This window comes from Leptinotarsa decemlineata, unplaced genomic scaffold (assembly GCF_025532065.1).
Source record: "Leptinotarsa decemlineata unplaced genomic scaffold, Ldec_3_MD MMD2_tig00026374_RagTag_RagTag, whole genome shotgun sequence".
In the NCBI taxonomy this organism is placed as follows: domain Eukaryota; kingdom Metazoa; phylum Arthropoda; class Insecta; order Coleoptera; family Chrysomelidae; genus Leptinotarsa; species Leptinotarsa decemlineata.
In genome coordinates, this window is record NW_027412710.1 from 878,518 (window position 1) to 903,642 (window position 25,125).

General features: G+C 35.4%; 2 protein-coding genes across 16 annotated transcripts in view; one reads left to right on the forward strand and one right to left on the reverse strand.

Moving 5' to 3' along the window:
- Positions 1 to 25,125, forward strand: part of LOC111504932 (pyrokinin-1 receptor) — a 443,518-nt gene that overhangs the window by 111,142 nt on the left and 307,251 nt on the right. The gene's annotated exons all lie outside the window — the stretch shown is intronic.
- The window catches only part of LOC111504933 (inter-alpha-trypsin inhibitor heavy chain H4), a 100,045-nt gene that overhangs the window by 35,584 nt on the left and 39,336 nt on the right, over positions 1 to 25,125 (reverse strand). For 5 of the 14 annotated variants that reach the window (XM_074185346.1, XM_074185343.1, XM_023159657.2 and 2 more), the window contains exons 6-10: positions 22,767 to 23,015; positions 17,067 to 17,352; positions 11,703 to 11,978; positions 10,100 to 10,138; positions 3,504 to 3,533 (exon numbers count right to left, since the gene is read on the reverse strand). In XM_074185346.1, the coding sequence (XP_074041447.1) occupies positions 3,504 to 3,533; positions 10,100 to 10,138; positions 11,703 to 11,978; positions 17,067 to 17,352; positions 22,767 to 23,015 (880 nt within the window). The remainder of the gene's footprint in view (positions 1 to 3,503; positions 3,534 to 10,099; positions 10,139 to 11,702; positions 11,979 to 17,066; positions 17,353 to 22,766; positions 23,016 to 25,125) is intronic. The other 9 variants (XM_074185348.1, XM_074185345.1, XM_023159662.2 and 6 more) reach the window with 2 other exon arrangements.

Consider the following 25,125-nt stretch of genomic DNA (forward strand, 5'->3'; position numbering starts at 1 on the left):
ACCCAAACCAAGTAGGATGGACTACACCATACCAAAAGCATTCCGACCAATTAGTCTCACATCGTTTTTCTTAAAAACCATGGAGAGGCTATGTGAGCGGTACATAAGAGATGAAGTACTAGTTCACAACCCACTTCATCCAAATCAGCATGCATATACTCCGGGAAGGTCTACTGAATCTGCCCTTCACCATGTGGTTGGCAGAATCGAGAGATCATTGGACAATAAAGAATCCACCCTGGGTATATTCATAGATATCGAGGGAGCGTTTAATAAAACAACCTTTCCAACAATTACCCAGCAACTACACTCCAGGAATGTACCCCTGGTAGTAGGAGAATGGATACAATAAGTATTAATGTAGGAGACACCACAGTGAAAGGACCGGTCATGAGGGGATGTCCACAGGAAGGGGTCTTATCACCCCTTCTCTGGAACATAGTTCTGGATACCCTGATAAATCACCTTAACAAAAATGGATTCTACACAATCGCATACGCAGATGACATAGTTATCTTGCAGACCGGCAAATTTGTAAACACACTGTACGATAGAGCGCAGGTTAGGCTCAAATTGATAGAAACATGGTGTAAGGAACACTCACTGTCGATCAATCCCAAGAAGACTGAGATGGTCCTTTTCACCAGAAAAAGAAGTTTAACGGGCTTAAAACCTCCCGAAATCTTCAAAAGCAAACTAAACTCCTCTGAAGAGGTAAAATACCTTGGTACTATTCTCGACAGGAAGCTAACATGGAACTCTCATCTAAAGAGTAGAGCAAAAAGAGCATACGTTGCTTATGAGCAATGTCGGAGGACAGTGGGACGCGCATGGGTCTTTCACCCCGTGTGGTCACCTGGATCTACACTGCAATAATAAGACCTATGTTAACGTATGGAGCCATTGTATGGGGACCGAAAGTTCTACAAGCAACGACCATCCAAAAATTATACCAAATACAGCGAATGGCTTGTTTAAACATCACAGGAGAACAACACCAACCGTGGCAATGGAATCAATCACGGGCCTGACCCCTCTTGATCTGTACGTGAAGGAGGTTACCTTGATGGCCATCGTACGATTGCGCACGGCTGGTGTAAACCTCGAAGTAGGAATGGGTCAATTGAGGCTAGGCGTGTGGCGGGAAGCGCTTACTACGGAACCTCTGCTGCAGGCAACAAGCGATGCAATTGAACCCAGGTTTGTGTATAATAAACTCTAAAAAATGCAAATAAAGCAGAACATACAGTCAGGTGATATAAATGCAATACGGAATTATACAGACGGCTCAAAAACCAAAGAAGGCTCAGGGTGTAGAGTGAATTCCAGATCACTAAGCCTAAGAATTAAGTGGGGAATGGGAAGAAACACCAGCGTGGTCCAAACAGAACTGGCTGGTATCTCAATCGCCACAAAAGAATTATCCAAGAAAGGAATTTCTGACAAAAACATAACAATCTGCAGTGACAGCAGACAAACCCTATTAGCCTTGAACAGACAACGTATAACCTCTGGGCTAGTACTAGAGTGTCACCAAGATTTAGCCAAAGCATCGGTAGATAATAACATTATCCTGAGGTGGATTAAAGGGACAAGAGGAGTAAAGGTAATCGCATTGCCGACTTTCCAGCCAAGGAATCTGCTGGACTAAGAATTTTAGGACCCAGTGGTACCCACGGCCTGATGACTTCGACAATTGCAGAACTAGTCAAGTGTTACACCCATGCTCAATCCTTAAAGAGATGGGATGAAACCAAAGGATGTAATCTTGCAAGGATCACCTTGGGTGACCCTGGGAAGCTGGCGCCGAAGAAATATTTGGCAATGACCAGGAAAAATCTACGCCTAACAGTAGGATTTCTGACTGGTCACTGTCAACTAAGGAAACACCTCCATAATATGGGGCTGGTGGACACACCTCTATGCAGGATGTGTGAACAGGAAGATGATACTGTCAGGCATGTCCTGTGCGAGTGCCTGGAGTTATCGTCAAGTATTCGGCGAGTCTTGGTCTACGCCTGCAGATATAAAGGAGATGTCTCCCAGCGACCTGTCCACCTTCCTGGAAAGGACAGGATGGACGATGACCTAGGAGGACAACTCCTCGGGAGGATGTACAATGGGTCACATGTGGCCTAAGTGCGTGGGCTTACACTCACCCTCCCTACCCTACAGATACAGATATATCCCAGTATAAAACATAATTTGAAGTATAGATGTTAATATGAACAACAAAAAAACACCTATTTTAAATCACAAAAAAGTTCCATTGTAATATTCATCAAGATTGTAGTACGCTTCAGTTGCAAGGGCATCTTTAACAAGATTTCTGAACTTTTTTCCTTCCTAATTTCGGAAGGTATGTGATTATACAGCTTTTTACTTGCATAATTTAAAGAATACTTCGTCTGGCTTGTTTTTGGAACAGAAATATGTATTTTATTTTCAGTTACTTGCCGGGTTATGTAATTTGTAGGTTCCGGAGTTCCAACCATGTTATGTTTTTTGTAAATCAGGCATACAGTTTCAAGTATGAAAATACAAGTAATAGTGAGAATGTTTCCTCTCAAAAATAATGGTCTGCATGACTCTGCATGTTCGTGAGTCATGCAGACACTAAAATCGTCGAAGCAAATCCTAATGAATTCGATATGGATATTTTATTCGAACAAGATGGAGCCCCACCACATTGCTCCAGACAAGTGAGAAACTATTTGGATACTACTTTTCCTGGTCGTTGGATTGGCCGTTGAGGTCCTACAGAATGGGCAGCCCGCCCGCCAGATTTGACACCTTTGGACTTTTTTATTTTATGGGGCTATTTGAAGCAAAAGGTGAACGAAACAATTGAACTTGCTTATATTGAATGTACGGCAGAGAATAATAAATATTTGTAGAGATATTGACGTTACTGTGTTCGAAAATGTTCGGCGTGAAATATCGGATAGACTGTTCATATGTTAAGAAGTTCAAGGCAACCATTTCGAGCATCTTCCGAGTTGACCTCAAGCTTATTACCTCATATTATGTAGTTAAATGCCAATGTATTCAGGCAATTATTAAAAGTTCCGCCATTTTGTAGTAGTTGAAGATATTGACATTATATTCTAGAGTTGTGAAGCTTCAAAAAAAGATGTGTCACAGCACAGTCGCCATCTTGAAAGTTTCATCTGTCAATTTCAGTTCAAAATAAAGTATTCATGCATTAATTTCATTATTTGAAATTTCAATTTTTTTAGTTGATCCGTTCACAAAATAAAATGGGGGGGGGGACATTGAAGAAATGCACAGTAGAATTCGTAAACTAAGACGAAGTAGTGGATTCACACCGCCTATCATGTACCAAATACTGATACTCAGTATGTATGATATTTTTCTGAATAATCGAGAATTTGGTAAATGGATACAAAAATTTGTTTGCAGAAACATCATCCAGAATGAATGCAAAAAATGTTTTGTTATATAGCAAAAAACCTTGAAAGAAATCGGAAAATAATACTTACTAGGGTATGAACCACTTGGCTGAATGGGAACTGAAAATATAAACAAAATATTAGTTTAACAATTGATTGCAATGATATCTTTGAGAATTCGATGAAAATGACTATAATGATTGATTTTCTTCGACTATCAAAAACTATAAAGAAGAACAAAAATGTTCATCGACCAATTGAAGTTTTATGTCTTCTGCTCGCGAGGTGCATGAAATTCTAAGAAAGAAATTTAAATTAGGTCATGCTTACAAAATATTTTCCAACCCGATCAAACTCTCTATCAGAAAAAGACGCTTGACTCGGTGAAAAATGAACTCATAGTGCGTCGACAGGCAGGTGAGCAGAATTTGTCTATAAAATACTCTAACAATACACCAAAAATTATTAAAAAAAACTAAAGGCGGGCAGACCTTGACTTTATTGCCAAAGTGTTAGAGGTCTTAGAACTAAACTGACCGACCTCAGTTTAAATGTTAGCAATTGTTCATCTTCACTGAAACCTGGCTCACACTTGAATTTACCGACGCTGAACTTGGGCTTTCTAACTATAGCGTATATACAGTGTGTCCAAGATAAGGATCCTAAGCATGGGAATCTCAGTACCTGTTGGAGATACAGCTTAGGTTAAATTAGGAAAAAGTTGTGTTCTTTAAAGCTTATTTACATGCCGTTTAAAAACTTGAAGAATTTTCATGGCCTGCTGAGATATTTGGGAAAAACGAGAATTTGACAATATCAATTTTATTTTTTTCTGACTTCATTTGAAAAGATATCAAAAAACGAATAACACTTTTTCATTGGCACTTTCAAGATACTATAAGATGGTATTTTTAGTTTTTATATCCGACGTTTCGTTTTCAAAAAATCATCATCAACTTTATTTTTATAAATAGCCCGAAAAAAAAGTACACCCTGTATCTGATTCCATTTTTTATTACGAATTCAACGATGTAACACATGCCATTGTTTTCTTTTTAGTTTGAGGGAAAATTGCATTTTTCTATTTTTAAAATGTATTTTTAAGTAGGTTAATAATGATTTTTTTAAAGTAATGAAAACAACAAAGAAATTAACGCATTTTTTATTTAATTCAAAGGAGGTGTTCAAACAGGTTTCCGTTATTTTCCAAACATAAGTATGATCTTCTAACTGTAGAACTTAAAAATCACGTAACATCTCTGGTGTAATGCGACAGTTACAAATTCTCGTAACTGCTGTTCAGTTTTAAAAGAATGTTGGTAAACCCGGTTTTCAACAAAACCCCATATGAAGAAGTTCAGAGGAGTTAAGTCAGGGGATCGCGCTGGCCAAGACACTCTACTAAAGGTTCCAATCCACCTTCCAGGAAATCGCTGCGAAAGATACTCTCGAACTTGTCTAGAATTATGTGCAGGAGCACCGTCTTGTTGAAACCAACAGTTATTGACCTGTGCCAGAGGTAAATTATCTAAACAGTCTTCTACATAGTTTTTCAATAAATGATGGTATCGTTCGGCGGTCAAAGAATTATAGTAAAAAAACGGACCTAGTATTTTAGTTCCTAAAATTGCACACCACATATTAAACCCAAAACGTTCTTGATGTCTTGATATTTTCTCAACACGCGGATTTTGCTGAGCCCAGTAATGCGTATTGCGGCGGTTGAAGATACCATTATTAGTGACCATACTTTCGTCGGACCATATTATTTTTGAAGGGAAATTATAATCTTCTTTACACGCGCGTGTATACCATTCGCAAAAATTTCGGCGCCGTTCGAAATACCCTGGTTTAAGTCCTTGGCAAATCCTAAATTTATAGGGGTGATATCTATTTTTACGCAAAATAAATTGAGCTGTGGATTTGGCTACTCCTACATTATTTTCGATTTGCCTAGTTGATATTCAGGGTTCTCAACAACTGCTTGTAAAACATTATTTTAAGATTCTTCTGAAGATTCCTTTTTTCAAGATAAAACAGGCTTTTTAAATGAACCATATTCTTTTAAATTTCGAGCCAGCTCTAAGAAAATGGACTTACATGGCTGCTTTCTTTCTGGATATGTATGAAGATACATTGCTGCTGTATTTACAGTATTTTTGTGGCACAAAATGTAGCACGTTAGCATGTCAAACTTTTCTTCATGGCTATAATGCTCACCCGGCATATTCGACGATAATAACACAATTTTATCTATTCAACAATAAACAATAATAACGACAACAGTAACAAAAACTCTAAAAACAACAACTCGACAAACAGGCTAACAACAACGACAATTACTATTTTATCGTGTGATTAAATAATATTTGACAGGCTCGGTGACAGGTATTTACGTCAAAGCATTTGTTTGCAACATTGGAAATAAATTTTAGGGGTTGCGTTTTCCACCCCTTACAACCATGGGGTAATCCAAATAAATTACTGGCTAAGTGTCTTTTTAGTAGTGCAAAACGTCAGGTTAATTTCAACATTGTAACTTTTTCAGTGCTTGTGAAAAAAATTGTCATACAAATTTTATGTACCCCCTTTAAGGGGCTGTATCTTAACAAAGGATGCTCCAATGAAGTTTCTTTATATGGAAGATCCTGTCTTTTTTTCGATGAGGAATCATCTCCTTGAATGTTTTACACTTATTCAGTTACACCCTCCATAACTTGATGTTTGTAGAACGAATGCAAGTTCTATCAGATATACTCCTGTTATTTTCAACATATCAGGCAATAAACAATATCAGAATTTTATACTCTTACGTTCCCCTCAATGGATGAAAACACATTTCAATTAGAAACTATAAATTGGAGAAGTTCTTCGTGAGTTTAGACACTTTGAAATTCATTGTTGTTATATATGAACCAAGATACACTATGAAATGAGTTCAAATATCGAATTTACAAAAAAATTAACAAATTCAAATCTGAAATTGATAGTTAACCTCAACAAGCGTTAGATTACCCTTGGATGATGACTGAGAATAGAAATATCTAAGGAATAAAGTGTGAAACCTGTGACAGAAAGTATGTTGGCCAGCTTCAACGAAATATTGAAACTCGATTTAATGAACAAGCGAAAAACTAAAAAGTCCAGACTCAGTGTATGCTGTTTCAGAGAAGTGACAACAGAATTTGTTTGAAGGTAGTTGACAATGTTTCGTGGTGCATTTCATTAGTTTGGACTTCCATTGTCTAGTATGATATAAATTGATTTGAAATACCTGAAAGAATCTGTAAAAAATTTTAAAAAGATCAGCTGAAAAATAATATATGAAGCAGAAAAAACTGAAATTACAATGAAATAAAATACAAGCAACAACCAAAATATCAAAAAAATTAAACTATTAACAATAGATGAAAATTGAAAAATGATTAACAAGAAATTGAAATTAAAAATTTAAAGATTCTAAACCAAGTTACTTCACGATGTTTCGATTGTTAGTATCTACAAGCATCTTCGGGTGATAACTGGACTGATCTCTCCGAGAGATGACTATTTATAGGTCACTCAAGTGCTTTCACCTATCCCCTCTTCCCTCTCTCCGCTTCATCGGTTGTAGGGGAAGCTGACTGCCTTCTCTATTGTGGAAGTGATGAAAGGACTCACGGTATTGGTGCCCTTCAGGAAGGTGTCTGGTTCTGCATACCCATGGTTCCAAATTATGAAGGTGTTGTCCACGTATCTCAACCAGACTCGTGGCAATGGAGAAGGAAGCTCACAATTAATTGCCATTTTCAGACGTATTGGTGAAGAGGACCGACACTAAGTGGGAGGCCACTGAAAGTCCGCATTGCCGAGCACAAGAAACACGCACACACACACACACACAATGGGGGGAAATCAACAAATCAGGAATAGCAGAGCATGTTTGAACGCATCAACATAATATCGAGTGGGCCCACGCTGAGATGATACACAGGGAGAAACACTGATTTAGGAGGAAATTCAAAGAAGCCGCATACATGTTGTCCAACGATGTAATTAGCGTAGCGTAGCGTAGAGATATGAAAGAGATCTGACTATTTATAAGTCATTCAAGTGCTTTCACCTGTCCCCTCTTCTCTCTCCCCGCTTCGTCGGTTTTAGCGGAAGCTAACCGTTTGGCGGGAGTTGGTTGTGTTCCGCTTGATAAGAGGTTTCCCATATGTTGCGTATCTCCACGCTATCTTGGCTAAATGCATTGTTAGACAACATATATGCGGCTTCTTTGAACCTCCTAAACCAGTGTTCTTCCTTGTTGATGACTACAGCTTGAGCCCACTTGATGTTATGTTGATGAGTCCAAACGGGCTTTGCTATTCATGATTTGCTGATTTCTTCACTGTGCCTTATGCTCGGTAATGCGAACTTTCAATGGCCTTTTAGTTTCACGGTTGTATGATTCTTATCCTTTTCGACAATTTTCTGATATAGGGAAGTACAAGTACTGGTTGTGGCGGCTTCTCTTCCTTGTGGAGTTCTTGCTGTCTTCTAGCTAAGGCCTGTTCTACCATCACTTTGGAGTAACCATTCCGTTGAAGGTCATTTTTGATGATGCCTAGTTCCTTTTCGAGACCTTCCCTTATATTACAGAGCCCGAAAGTACGGTCTAGTAGACTCTTGATGATTCCTCTCTTAGTCGATTGATGGTGGTTGGATACTGTCTTGTGTGAGTGGGTTTCCGATAGACAGATGTTACTCATTTCGTGTCGGTCCTCCTCACCAATACGTCTAAGAATGGCAAATCATTGTGAACTTTCTTCTCCATTGCATTGTTCGAGATATGTGGAAGACACCTTCATAATATGGAACCATGGAAATGCAGAACTAGATACCTTCCTGAAGCACATCAACAACGTAAGTTCTCTCATCATTTTCACAATGGAGAAGGAAGTCATCTTCCGCTAAAACCGATGAAACGGAGAGAGGGAAGAGGGGATATGTGAAAGCACTCGAATGATCTATAAATAGTTAAATCTCGGAAGAATAATTCCAGTTATCACCCAAAGACGATTGTGGATACTAATAGTCGAAACGTCGTGAAGTAACTTGGTTTGAAATCTTTTAATTTTTAATTTTCATTTCTTGTTAATGATTTTTTAATTTTCATCTTGTGATAATAGTTCAATTTTTTGAATTAAAGGGGTTATATTTTTAGGAGTGATTAATTTTTGGGAAAGAAAGTTTTTGGCTTTCTGCTACTCCATCTTGATACCAAAAAAAAAGAGATGAGGGAATCTTCAAAAGAAAGGAAAGAAGTAATCAATTTGAAAATGAGTAACTCTATACATGGATGTGTAGATCATGCAAAGAAGTAACTTTCAGATACAAACTGAAAGAAAGTCCTCCTGAAACAGCTACTTTCATATAAACATTGAATAACACGAAAGAAAAAATTTCTTTCGAAACAAATACTTCTATATGAACACTCAATTATACAGAAGATACTTTTCTCTATCAGTTTGTATTTCAAACATTCGTTGTGGAATGAAAATCAGATATCATTCACATGAATGATTGAATAAAGTGTGGGTATTTTCTATAATGTTATCCAATTTGGTACTGAAGAACCTTGGGGCAAGTGTCTCAAGGCGAAACATCGGTGTACACCAGTGAGGGTGACAGTGTTCCATGTAAGTGCAATTTATTACCATTCATTCAAAGTAGAACTCATGTGAATGATATCTGATTTTTATTCCACAACGAATGTTTGAAATACAAACTGAGTAGAGAAAAGTATCTTTTGTATATATAATCCAGTGTTCATATAGAAGTATTTGTTTCGAAAGAATTTTTTTCTTTCGTGTAATTCAATGTTTATATGAAAGTGGCTGTTTCAGGAGGACTTTCTTTCAGTTTGTGTCTGAAAGTTACTTCTTTGCATGATGTACACATCCATGTATAGAGTTATTTATTTTCAAATTGATTACTTCCTTCCTTTCTTTGGAAGATTCCCTCATTCCTTTTTTTTGTATCAAGATGGAGTGGTAGAAAGCCAAAAACTTTCTTTTCAATTTCTATTATTTTCAGGTTTTTGCTTGCATTTTGTTTCATTGTAATTTCAGATTTTTTGCTTGATATAATTGTTATTTTTCAGCTAAACTTTTTTGATTTTTTTATAGATTCTTTCAGGTATTTCGAATCAATTCATATCATATATCAGACAATGGAAGTCCGAACTCATGAAATGACAACAGAATGACAAAACATTTTTCGAAATTGTTGACACTATGAATAGTGGGACGGTAGTCGGTTATGTTAGCATCGGTTGTTAATTCTAATCCCTGGTAATCTTTAGCATGCATAATTTATGACTTCTGAGAGTTGTGATATGATGGGGAAACGGCTGATTGATGTCAAAAATTTTGAAGAGGCTAGGTTAGATTCTGGAAATCAGTATACTTCAACTCATGATAACTTCAGTTTGATCAACGAAACACTCGCCGAAAATAGTGTTTCAGTCCTTAGTGTACTTGTGCTGGATGTGTAAACGTGAAAATGATATAACTTGTTTTTCACGATAACCAGTTTTCCCCATCGTTTCGAAGAGTTATTGATACATTTGTTTTTCCAGTAAATGTTGAATTCAAACCGATTTTGGGACGTTGTGTCTGACTGAAATGAAGAAGCAATAGAACTGTATATCTACTCACCTCCAAATGAATGGAAAACTGGACGTTCTGGATTGGAGACTGAAAAAATAATGAAATCAATTTTTCTTTCAGTTTGATTATCGTCAACATAAGTGTATGAGACTCAACACCGAAAAAATTATCCGACTAGGGGAATTTGGTTTATTATCGACCAGCGGGCAATATCGATCAAAATACCATCAACTACGTCATTTTGAATATTATCAATCCTTATACTGTCAGAAACCTATTCTTAGCGGGGAAGTATTTGATTTTCTTAGTTCTCATACTTTTTATAAAGTTTATGTATGCTCAATGACGTGAACATTTTTTCATGAAATGATTTTCGTAAATTTCCTACAACACAATTCGAATTCATTTTCAATTGTCCATTATTCCAAGATATGGAATAACAATATATCTAAGGGATGAAGAAGTGACATCTTAACCAAATGACTTTCACAACAGGGAAGGAAGTCCACAACGAATTTCCATTCTTAGACGTATTAGTGAGGACCGACTGTATACCGAAAACTCACTCACATGGAACAGTATCTGAACCATGAATCCAACCACCATTAATTGATTAAGAGAGGAATCATCAAGACCCTAGTAGACCGTGCTTTTGGCCTCTGTTATATAAAGGAACTAGGAGTAACCATTCCTTCAACGGAATGGTGACTCCAAAGTGATAGTGGAACAGACTTTGGTCAGAAGACAGCAAAAGCCTCACAAGGAAGAGAAGCCGCCACAACCAGTACATGTACTTCCCTACATCAGAGGATTGTTGGAAAAGATAGGAAGAATTGGGTCCAAGTATAACATCAGAACCTACTTCAGATCTGGGAACAGCCTCACGAAAACCAGGTCACCAAACGCGGACTGCGATTCCAAGAATTGCATTTAGCGGATACCCTGCGAGTGCGGAGAATCATACATGGGTGAAACTAAGAGGCCATTGAAAGTTCGCATTGCCGAGCACAAGAAACACACACACATAACATCAAGTGGTCTCAAGCTAAATTCATCCATAAGGAGAAACACTGGTTTAGGAGAAAATTCAAAGAAGCTGCATATATGATGTCCAACAACGCATTTAGCCAAGGTAGCGTAGATATACGCAACATATGGAAACCTATAATCAAGCGGAACACGGCCAACTCTCGCCAAACGGTCTGCCCCCGCTAAGAGCTAAGAGAAGGATGAAGGAATAGGTGAAAGTTCTCGAATGACCTATAAATAGTCAGATGTCGGAGGAAGATCAGTTGTCACCCGAAGACGATTATGGATACTAACAATCGAAACGTCGTGTTAAGAGTTCAATTTTTTCATTGTTGCTTGTATTTTATCTCACTGTAATTTCTGTTTCCTTTGATTGATATAATTGTAATTTTTCAGCTGATCTTTTTGATTCTTTATAGATTCTTTGAGGGATCTCAAATCAATTTATATCATATTTGACAATGGAAGTCCGAACTAATGAAATTCACCACCTTCGAACAAACATTCCTTCAGAATGATCAGTTGTTCACTGTATTTTATATACTGTATCTTTTTTTCTCCGAAAACAGGACACCTACTATACTCTTCAGCCGAATAAATGCACACGGCAATAAATACTCACCTGAAGCATCCTCAGTATCAACTGCTGCTGTTTCATTAGGCTTAACTACAACCAACGAACTGACTTCAGTAACAAATGAATATTTTAGAGCCAGGTCAAGAGCTTCTTTAGTCAACTGAGTTTTATTTTCAGCGGTTTCTCGTTGTTTCAACTTTTGTTTCACTGTGAGATACGCCCATAGTCTCTCTAAAGAGGTTACTGGAGTTTCTGCTTTAGGAATTAGCCTGATTTCACCCTTGAAACCATGAGCTTCTACTACTGGGTGGAGATCCGGCCCTGAAAAATTGTTGAAAATTATTGTAAAAACCCACATCGCAAACGAAGCTCAAAGAAATAATAGATTTATCAAATACTTCCTGCGCCCAGATAATAATAATAATAATAGGTCTTTATTCCCAAAATGATACAATGAATAAATGTGAACATTTACTGAAACGGAAAAGGCTGAAGTTAGGTTTTCATCTTAGGCCAAAAAAAGAAAAACAAACTATATATAGGTACACATATACAGATGCATACACAATACATATACGCAAATATATACACATACATACACATATATACCAAAAAATAACAGAAAACAATATTCAAAACTGAATACAAATTGTTCAGTGAAAGTATTAATTATATAGTTGACACAATAGTATATTAGACATAATTATAAAACGTTAGAAAAAAGAAGATAGTAATGTTACGAACCACCATTCTTATTGACAATGGGTGAACGTTAGATTTCATTCAAATATTTCCGTTTCAATGCTCTTTTGAATTTTTTCAAAGATCAGTTTAAATTCATCAGAGATTGAGTAGTACACTGATGCGATCTGGTATGAAAATTTTTTTTTATATAATTCTGTACGGTGTATACGGGGTGTTAGTCTTCCCCTGTATCGAATGTTGATACTGTGAACATCTGAACGGTATGACAATTTCTTATATAAATATTTGGGAGCTTTTTCAGTGATAATTTTATGATATAGACAAGCAGCATGTAATGATTGCTGTTCTGCTTTATTGAGGCAGTTGGTATCTTTGAGTTTATGTGATATATGTTAGCCACCTTTGATGTCGTAAATTAGACGTAGACAATTGTTTTGAACAACTTGAATTCTTCGTTTATCTTCATAATCAATGCATGGCCCATAAACTGTGCTCCCAAATTTATATCTGGATAATACAAGAGATTCACAGAGTATGGTTTTTACTTCTTTGTTGAGACATTGTCTGTTGGTATAAATTTGTTTGATGTTCATATAGGCAATACTGATGCATTTATTGATGTGATATTTGAATTTCAATTTAGAATCAAGACTGATACCTACATTTTTTGCATGTTCAGCCGGTGCAACCACATCCTTGTCTACAGTTAATTGAAAGCCATTCAATTCTCTCTTAGCCCCAAAGACCAAAACTGAACTTTCACTAGCATTGATTTGAAGGCAATGCTGCGCAGAGGTAGAAATCAATGAGGCTATGTCTTCATTTAGTATCTGCATTGCAGTATTCATGTCCGATGGGTGGAATGAAAGATGTAATTGTGTATCATCAGCGTATAGGTTTATTTTGGAGTATTTAACTACCTACGTTCACAAAGTTTGAGGTGTATAATATAAATAGAAGAGGACCTAAAATCGAGCCTTGGGGAACACCGCGATTTATCTTCAATGGACTGGATACTATATTATCTAGTTTGATTCTTTGCACTCGTTCGCTCAAATAGTTTTCAAAAAGTTGAACCGCGATATTTGACAAACCTATGGGTTCGAGGATAGTGAGGAGAATAACATGATTTATCGTATCGATAGCTTTCAAAAATCAAGCATAACAAGTGCTGTTGCTTTCTTATGGTCAAGTACGCTGGAAACATCATCTGTAATGTTTGAAATTGTCGTTCCACAACTATGAGATGGGCGGAAGCCCGATTGTGTTTCTGGTAAAAGGTTTTCAGTTGGAACAAATTCATATAGTTGGTTGTAAATCACTCTTTCAAATAACTTAGAAACAGCTGGCAGAATCCTAATTGGACGCAAATCTTTGAAGCTTTCTTTGAAAGAGATATGACCAGGGCTTCCTTCCAACATTTTGGATAATCACCTATGTGTGTTATGTAAGGTACTATGAAAGGACAACACATAATCAATAACACTGGTCTACAGTGGTTTTATTGCCCTAGATATAAGATTGATTTTGGGTGTATTTATACTCACAATTCATGAAATTATCAATGGTTTTGTAAGATTTGCTCTCGTTTTCTTTTAAATATTGATTTTCATTTTTCATTACTTTGAAGTAAATAGAGAGGGAAATTTCGAAAACATGTTATATTTCCATGAAACGCCTTTTAAGAGCTTTTCTTTTATAATTTTTCAGAGGACAATCTCATTTTAAAGATCAACAGTAATCGGCCATCATGTGACAATCCCATCGACCCTGATATCTTTCTTCCACTACTTTTAGATCCTGGTGGAACCGCTCTCCATGCTCCTCACTATAATTTCCTAAATTATCTGGAAATTTATCCAAATGGTTGCGAAGATAGTGTAACTTAATACTCATATTTGCTCCTAGAATCTGAAAGTTTGTCAGCATATTTTGTACAATTTCTTCATAATTTGGTGCTTTATGGTTACCTAGGAAATTTTCGACTACCAACACAAAACTTTCCCAAGCTTTACTTTCCGGAACAGTCATAACTTTAATAAAATCAGTGTCTTTCATCAATTGCCGTATTTGAGGACCATCAAATATTCCACCATTCAACTTTTCCATACTAAGTTTTGGAAATTTTCCACAAATATATTCAAAACAATCTCCTTCCTTGTCCACAGCTTTTACGAATTGCTTTATCATTCCTAACTTAATATGCAATGGTGGAAGTATAATTTTGTCTCTGCTCACCAACAACTCTCTTATTACATTAGCTTTACCGACAGTTGAAGAATTTCTTTCAGGCCAAACATCTTGTTCCCAATGACGTTGCTTTGCTCTACTGTCCCACATACAAATGAAGCAAGGGTATTTCGTGTATCCACTTTGTTGACCAAGTAAAAAATTAACCATTTTTAAATCCACACAGATCGACCATTGATGCTCCGAGTAATTGATTTTTTCTAAAACTAATTTGACATTTTCATATTCTTCTTTGAGTTTTGTAGAATGGGCAAATGGAGTTGATGCAAATTTATTTCCATTATGCAGTAAGACGCATTTTAAACTTATTTTACAGCTATCAATAAAAAGACGCCACTCAGTAGGTTTATATTCTTTCAAACCCATGTCCAGAAGCAGCTTCGCAATATTATTACAGTATACCACTCCTTCATTTTCATCAAAAAATTGTAGTAGCTCACTTTCTCGCGTTCTGTACGTTGTAATTGTAACTGTCGGTGCCAATTATTTTTTTTTTCTTTCAATCTTGAAGCTAACAGTTCTGATCCTTGTTTTGATAAATTAAGATCACGTATTAAATCACTGAGTTCATTTTGAGAAAACAACTTTGGCGTAGATGTTTCACCCTCCCATTCACTTCCACTGGTAGACTGATTCGATTTCTGTGAATTTGGCAACATCATTGTTTCTGAGGGCATGCGAATCACTTTTGAAACATAAATAGGCCGAGGGAGATTTTCACTGTGTAAAACAGGACATTTTGTAACTGTAAGTCTGGATATCTCCACGTTTGATTTCGATTAAAACCTTTACCATCTACTACGCAAAAGTAACAATCATCGAAATGATTCTTAGGCTCCATCCAGATCATAGGAATACCAAAGTCTAATCCAGAACGTTCTCCTTTTTTCCACAACCGCAAAGACTCAACGCAAGACTTACAAACTTTATTAGGAACCCATGATTTATCTAATTTGTCCATTTTGAAACCGAAATATTCAGCATAAGTTTCCTTAACAAAGTCTGTGATATTTCTTTTTTGTTTTTTTGATATATAAATACAACAAATAATACAACAAATGATAAATCACTACTATATTTGCACTTCCTTCGTGACAAACTCATGTTTAATAAGACTAGATAAATATATTAGAACGGACACTCAACAATTGAAATAAAATATTAATATATAACAACTTATCCAGATTTCCGTGTTAGTACTTCAATATTATCAAATAACTGAGTTCCCAGCTGTTTTGCAGAGCAAGGAGCCCGAGAAGTGGGGATCACGTGATGTTTTTTACGCGCAAAGAAGTTGCGCAGAAGCCTAATCATGACTGAGAAAATATTTTTTTTTACTAACAAGCCGATTATTATCAAAAATACAAGATACGTTAAAATCATAAAAAATAGAGCACATGCAGTACTTTCATAAATATACTCGTGATTTAGGCACTCAAAAACATAAAAATTTGCAAAAATATTCAGGGCAACACAAACATTTTTTTTTGTAGAGCTGTGTAATCTGATATTTATGCCATCGGAGCCTTGAGCATTGCTTTTTATGGTGTATATGATTTTTTGTTTATCAATTCCGCTTATTTGTTGGAAGGAAAAACAAGGCTATTCTGCCTTTTATTATTTTTGTCAAATTCCAGAATTTCAGGATTCATTACCAAGTTGGGATTTGAATTCACGTAAAAGTTATTGAGTTCATCAGGCTTTTTAAGTTCCTCTGGAATATCAGTAAGTTTTTTTATTTTATGTTGAGTAAACCTAGTTCTTTCCAGACTTTGTTTACACCATTTGTTCGTATCGTATGTTGAAAGTAAGCTCTTTTTTCATTTTCACACGCTAGGGGGTATAATTTCACAAAGATTTATAATACTTATAATGACCTACATTTTTCGATCGTTTTCACCTAGCGCGAGCCTCATCTTTTAGTTTCATTAATAGTCGTATGTTATCAGTAATCCAAGGGAAATAAGGTTTTGTTATTCTGATAGTTCTCAGTGGAGCATGATGGTTGAAGACCTAAAGAATGGAGTCGTTTAGAAGTTGCACTTTCTCGTTCATACCATTCAGATCGTAAATCGAGTGAACGGAGCATGTTGGATATCTGAATTGAAATCGTCTATAGAAAAATTCCTGAAGTCCCTGATAACTTTAAATGTTTCCAGTTTTTTCGGTGCCGAAGTAAGTAACTCAGCGTATATGAGTTCATGATGCGACATATCATCTACTGGTACAACATCAGCGCATTTCACGAAGTTTTCAACGTTGCTTGTGATAATTAAATCGATAAGAGTCGAAGTGGAGAGTGTAGTACGGGAAGGTGACTCAATAATTTGTGAAAGTCCGTAGGCTTCAAGCATACAATTTTTTTTGAGGATGGATTATTGGTTGATAGCATATCAATATTAAAAAATATAATATATAATATATAAAAATATAATAATCATTCTATCTACTTACCTCTGATTCGTCCAGATACCACACACTCAGTTCCTCTGAAAAATATTGGAAAATGGCTCTGGGTTACTTCTGTGACATTATCATTATATTTGAAATTCACTTTCGATAATAGAGGAGAAGATATAAGCTTGTAGAACTCTTGTAGTTGAAGAGAAGCATCCGATCCTTCATAAATATGTCTTGAGAAGCCGAAGTTTTTTTGAGATAACTTCCTCAAAAAGCTCTTGTCAGCACCTTCTCCGAAAGATAAGGAGAATATGGGAACTTCTTCATTCAGTCTTGTTACCTGTCAAATTGATTAAAGTCAATCTTGAGATCATATTTTAAGTATTCATAAAAGATACAGGGTGTAGCTAAATGAGTGTGAAACATTTAAGGAGGTGATTCCTCATCGAAAAAAAGGTTGGATCTTTCAAACAAAGAAATTTCATTGGAGCATCCCTTGTTAAGTACAGCCCCTTGAAGGGGGTACAAGCACTCAAAAATTTACGATATTGAAATCAACCTGACGTTTTGTACTACCAAAAAGACACTTAGCCAGAAATTTATTTGGTTTACCCCATGGTTGTAAGGGGTGAAGTGGTGGAAAACACAACCCCTAAAATTTATTTCCAATGTAACTGTTTGTCTTATTATTTGTTTACCATTTAAAAATTTATTTCCGATAGCCTGTTTCATTCTAAACAAAAAATGTCTCCTGGGTTTTTTGCCCAAAATAAACCAGTTCGAAGCAAAAAATTATTTTACGAACAACTACAGAGATACATCGTCATAAATGCGAAAATACGAAACTACCCAACCAGCGAAGTTGTTTTATAATAATTCCATGGTGTTGCAACAGTTTTATTTTATTAGTATTTTATAATTACTTCCAAAATTCTAATTGATTGTATTAGATGATCGGTGAACACAATAGAGCTGTAGGCAATAAAAGTGTTTTATAAATTTGTCATAGAAACGTTTACGAAATAAAATAAAAAACCATTATAAAATAGTCAGGAAATTATCACAGAAACGTTTGTAGCAGTTTTATAACACTTTTCTGCGAGACTTTTATGATAGTTATAAAACTATTTCAAGCTTATTTTATAACTGTTTCCTTTAGCTTTAATGAAATTATTTTATTAGAATGCTTTCAGATACTATTTTATTTTCATTACCATATTGTCACTTCAATGTCACTTCATATTGTCATTTCAACTACAATTCGAAAACACTAATATAGGTGTTATAAAATCAAATTGCTTTTGCTAATCTTTGAAAAAAAAATTTTAGACACTATGATATGCATATATACTATGTGTATATATATGTTATACTTTCAATTTGATAATAATTCCATTTTGTGGATACTGTAGTGGATTTTTCTGTTTGTATCCCAAATATATAAATAAAAATAAATAATAACTCAATGGCGGCCATTTTGAACATTTATTGGGTGGTATATAATAGTTTCAGATTCAGTTCGAGGTGCTTCAAATAGACGAAGAAATGACTTGGTGTTCCATAAAAAAACTTTCTGGAAGCTTTGAGTCGCCCTGTATATTGGAAATACTAAAAAAACACTTTAAACTATCCCATCTAACCTAGTGCTTCAATTTTTTTTTAGGAAAAACAGGAAAAGGTTATTATAATGGTTAAAACCCGTCGTTTAGCCTTTATAATCGATGAAAGAAACTTTTTAGCCAAAACATCCCGACAGATAATATTTATCGAAACTATATGTGAGAAATCCTTTATTCATACAAGCACTTTGGTAGAAACCTACAGCTTTAAAAGTAGTCCGACTCTGCCGCAATACCATCACTCCCAGAACTAAGTGTTTCTTAACAGTTTTATAGGGGTAACATAGTAGCTGAAATACGTTGAATTGCTTGCTACTGATACCAATTTATTTTATAGAACGACGCCATTTTAAATGATATCGATCCGGGATACTGAAATTAGATGAGTTGAAAATATGAAATACCGCACGTAAAGTGATATTTACAGCTGAAAAGTACATAAATGTTATACAGCTGAAGACGATAGAATTCACAGACGAATGTAGTTTTTCTCGGGAAAAGATTATTAATTTTCATAATTACCACATATGGGAATGATTTAATTGGGCCTCCTACATCCTCGATTAAATGGTGAGGCATACGTTCAATTTTTAAGAGAAGTGCATCCAGTACTGCTGGAGGAAGTTCCTTTGGGCGTCAGAAGGGATATGGTTTTCATGTCTGATGGGGCTCCCGCCCATTTTAGTCAAGTAGCACGTCAGCATTTAACATATGCAAATCAGTGGATAGGTCGAGGAGGACCACAGAACTGGCCCGCTCGATCCCCGGATCTTAATCCTCTCGATTTCTCTATTTGGGGCCATTCACAGCATTTGGTGTATCGTAATCCTGTTCTGGGTGATCAGAGGGACTCCAGGAATATTTGAGCGAATACGTGGCTCAATGCGCCGACGTCTAGACGCATGCGTTTATGATTTCTACATGTTGTGTGTTTTGTGATTAATAAATTAGTTTTGTTTATAACCCTTCAATTGTTTAATGCAGTTACTAACTACAAAATAACAATAAATCCAGTTCACATTTATGACGATGTATCTCTGTAGTCGTTCGTTGGGCAAAAAACCCAAGAGACATTTTTTATTTAGAATGAATCAGGCTATCGCTATAGTACAAAACGTCAGGTTAATTTCGATATTGTAACTTTTAAAGTGCTTGTGAAAAAATTGTTATACAAATTTTATGTACCCCTTTAAGGGGCTGTATCTTAACAGATACAATGAAGTTTCTTTATATGAAAGATCCTATCTTTTTTCCGATGAGAAATCACTTCGTTAAATGTTTTACACTTATTCAGTTACACCCTGAATGCATATGAATAAGCAGCAACAAACTTATATTCGAGCTTATATTTTCGATGAATTCAAAATAATATGGAAGTCGAATATAAGAAAAAAAACAGGGAGCTGTCACGGTATTTGGATAACAAAAAGCTCAACAGAGAAAATTACGATTGTGAAAATGAAATAGTCAGCAAATCTGCTCAACGATCCTATTTATGAAATTGATCTAACAAAGTTCATTCAATAAACTGATTGCATTCGTCTGTTAGTCTACATATTATAGGGAGACAAACATGTATCAAAGAAAATTATAGTACATTCAAGTCTCGGTTAAGGTATTTCTTTGCCATTACCTTCTGACATCTTGGTATCACTAAAAGAGGTATAAACAAACTGTTTATGTTTCTTACATACAATGTGTAAAAGTCAAATGGAATAAATTCATTAATTCGGCAACAGTACATATTTCAACTGAATCCGGAAACACGTCAAATTTAAATTATAATTTGACATACTTCAATGGAAAAATGCTACCCTCACCTTCAATCCCCGTCGAATGACAGATATAACCCCCCATTTTTTGAATGGGAAGTATAGGCTTGTGATATACCGTTTGAAAAGTCGGTTTAGACAATTTTATTATTGAAAGTCTTGGTTTGTTAAGAATTTCATGACGTATTCCAATCCTGTATGCAACTTCATTTCGTTAACATCCATAGTTCTTTTTCGTATTCTACATTCCATTACGTTTTGCATTACATTTTAATTTTTGAGCGTATTTTATCGAATTTCGGTAACCACATGATTTTAATTCATTCTATCTTAATTGTTGCGATAAACTTGAAAGCGATAGCATTTTTCCGTTGAAGTATGTCGAATTTGAAGTATTTCAAATAATAATTTGAATTTGATGTGTTTCGGGATTTTGTTTGAATATGTACAGTAACCAAAATAATTAATTTATTCCATTTGGCTTTTATATACTGTATAACCAAAATCATAAGGAAATATTAGGCATTTGGCACTAATGATCATTATTTGGGAAAACTGCAGGAATCGGATTACAGAAATTTGCCTGTATCCGACAGAAATCATCATCCCTCATCGTTTCTGTTTTTTAATTTCTAGAAAGCCACCAGTATTTCTGCCACATTTCAGATGTTAATCTATGGTAATGTGAAAATATCTCATACAGTTTTCTTAAAGTTTCAGTAGTGAATATTATGACAACAAGAAAACTTCGTTACTCAGAAATGTATGTGTTTCCATTGATGACAAAATAGAAGTCAGTGAAATGATCAAACAATCGAGAACTAATTCTCTGTTATTTGTTCATGAACTCGGAAGTAGAATAGGCCAAGCAACAAAAGATTACTTTTCTACCCCTTTCTTGATACAAATAATTAGTATTGCTATGCAACGTGATAATGCTGCTTCGGTCGTTGAAACTATTTCTCTTTTACATAATTGTGATGAGATTATAGATTGCCCTCATTTCAGTACGGAACTAAAATATCTTCGAAACAAGCCCAGATATGTGTATATTCATCACTTATCAAGGTTAATTCACAAGTGATTGATCCACCTTCTTCTTTTTCAGTGCGGTCAATGGACCGCACTTGCCCCCCAAATATGAGTTGAATAAGTGTTGTTTATGACGAAGAATTTCAAGAACGAGGTTTTGACGATGAACGAGAACGAGAATGTTTACTACTTATTCACCAAACTCAAACAATGGTTCATGCAGTTGCAGTTTCGTAAGAAGGTACCATCTTTCCCTCCAACCGATTTCCTGGAGTCTTTGAAGTCCACTAGATACTCGTTAGGACAACATGAGGATTCTTCCGAATTCTTGGGGTTCTTGTTGAATACTCTTCATGAGCAAAAAAATAACAGAATCAATACTCCTGAGCACTCTGGATTGAATGATTTCGTACAGTCTATCACGTCTTGTGTTTGTAAATCTTTTGCTGGAAAAATCTTCACTTGTTCACTTTGTAGTAAATGTTCAAGGCGTAGCGAAAGCGTATGTGATTTTCCAAACATGACTAATAACCAGTCCGTGCAAATCTTACTGTTAAATCATCTGAAAATGGAACTTTTAACGGGTGATGATTGTATTGTCAAATAAGCACCAAACTAACTGACTATTATAAGAAAACAAGTATAGCTGAGGCACCAGTCAATCTAATAATAGCACTGATGATCTTCAAACATGACTCAACCTCTGACGGAAGCACCAAACTCTTACGAAGGTTCGAAATAGATGTACACTTCAATCCAGCAGACCACTATCATAATCTTCATGCAGTCATTGTTCACTGTGGTACTGGCGTTGAATCTAGTAATTATTACGCATTTAATGAGAGAGGACATTGGCAGATCAAGATCTTCAGATGATGTGGTGCTACAGGTTTTTCCGGGTTTTCCTGCAGCTGAAAAAGCAAATGCGCCACTGGAATCAATAAGTCACCCCGGAGCGCCAATTAATTTTTGTTGTTGTTTCATCATTCCAGATTTGTATTACTTTCTCGATGAGCTTATAATCACACAAATATCACAAATTATTTTGTTATTTATTAACCCAAGTAACTCATAACTCCACGTTTTTTCTATTTTTGCTGATCAGATTTTTCATATTTAATAATTGTCCAGAATTTTTTTCATACAATTATATTTTTGAATTTGCTCGAATTATAATGTTTCATTGTGAAACTCAGTATGTCGCCTTATAAATAATAACATTAGCAGTGTTTCATCCGTAAATAATATACCTTTTGACTACTCTCGAAGTTAAATATTTTTTTGTCATTCACAAACGAAGTACTCAAGAAATATGTAATATAAACACTTACAATTTCTGTAATTTTGTCAGTTGACCATTCACCAACATTTGGCTGACCGTCTGTCAGAAAAACAATCATTGGTTGATGTTTTTTCTCTTTCGTGGATTCATATTTCGTATTAACTTTAACCAGATGGAGCCCAGTTTCCAGTCCACCTATAATGTTGGTAGCACCCCAACTTCTGATTTTTTCGATAACATTCTTTGCTTTCTTCAAAGTTTCATTGTTAGCGATTATGGCAGGTGGTAATTCGCTTTTCTGAAACAAAAAAAACTTGGTACTCTTCAGTGTTGACAGAAATCAGAAAATTGCAAAGTCGCCAAGAAAATAATGATATTGAAGCCATCAAGAGAATTAAATGAGGGGAATTTATTGAAACCACTCATTTACACCCTCAGACAGTTGATTATAAAAGAATCATTCTGATGTAGACGTTTTCGATCACCAAAATAAATATTATTTATAAAGTATTCAACAGTGAGGTGAAAGATATCTGAAAAAAGAAAGAAATATGGATGTAATATGAACCTTCGAATTATATCGACTATGAGAGAAGTGGTTATGGGTAATGATGAATTTATCGACGTTTTTGCAGATAGCCCTGCGCGGAGTTTTTTCATTTCAATAACTATGATAATCATATCCACATCTCATTTTTGTGTGCTCTGTTCGTACTTAGTTATGTTATAGTTGTTTTTTTCAATTAGTGTTTGAATTGTTATTATTATTAATCAAAACCCTAGATTGAGGAAGTGACAAATTCATATCAATATCATTTATTTCCATAATATTAATATTTGTGGAAGTATGACTAGTTATGCTGAATTTGTAAATTTATGAGAAGCAATTTTTAATTTCAATCAAAAAACAGCCATGAAAAATTCAGTACTGAACTTCATTGTATCAAAGGAGTTCAAAAAGGAGATTAAATTATACAAAGATAACTACCCGATAGATCGGTAGTTTCTTTCGTCACAGCTCCTTCAGTTAAAATATCCGAAACACGTTGCATTTATTCAAAACCACACCAATTTCAAATCAAAATTCAGTTTGAGAAATTGATACCATTTGATCAATGAAATTCAAGATATTACACTCCCGGATAATGCCAAATTGATTTCATTCGATGTAAAGAATCTGTTTTCCAGTATTTCTCCGAATGAAATGATTACTCTTGTAGATAATCTATTGGACGAAAAGTCTATCAATCCGGTAGTGAAAAATGAAATATCAGACTTGCTTACGGTGTGTTTGTCACAGAATTACTTCCAATTCAATGAAACTTTTTACTCATCCTGCAAAGGTCTCATAATTGGAAACCCTCTTAGTACTATTCTGGCAGAGATTTTCATGGACGATTTGGAGAGAAGAATACACAGTAACCCACTGGTAAAAAGTTTCGTGTATTGGTATAGATATATGAATGATATCCTGGTATACAGGGTGTCCCTGGACTTCCTCTTTTCCTCTCGGGAATGTAAAGATGGGGTCAAAATATCACCAGTACTTCATATAATTTTTTTTCCTAAAATCCTTCGTTACCAAGTAACGGGCCCTCGAAGTTACAAAATGAAAAATGTTTTTCTTTGATAACTTTTCAAGTGAATATTCAAAATCATCTAAATTTTGGTAATTGACTAAACAAATAAATTCCTTCGATGAGCTTTCATGCAGGAGTCAGTTGTTTTGCTACAAAGTCAGGAACGGACTACCCCCGATGGTCCACACCCCAAAACTTTGAAATGACAGATATTTTTCAATATTTTTCAACAAATTGAGGTTACTTGGACAATTTTATGAATGAAAGTACTCGTGTGGAAAGTCGATCGGAGCAACGAGTCTTGATAAAAATGTAGTTCTACTCGACGACATCAAACCCGCTCGTCCACCATTATTTGAAATGGATAATTATCAAAGCAGAAATAATAATGATAACGTTAATTCAACAACATTTATCCTGAGATGTCTACCATTATTCGAAAATATTAGTTTTTAAGGAAAATGGAAATGATAGGTAAAATGTTCATAACGAATTTTTATAATGCAAACACGTTTAACTAACGAAACTCAAGAGCCTCAAGAGCAAACAGAAATGAAAAATCCGCTACAGAAACTGCTCGATATGACCACCTTCTCTCTATACATTTTCTTAGTCTGCGAAGACACTTGAAATAGCATACTTGAAATAGCATTCCAGGGTCATTTCGTATGGCTTCACAATGTAATGTTATTCTATTCAACAATGCATCTCTTGTGTGAATAAGTGTAGCGTAAACAAGGCTTTTTAGATGTCCCCACAGAAAGAAATCCAATGGATTTGAATCCGGAGACCGCGATGGCCATGAATATGGCCCACCTCTACCAATCC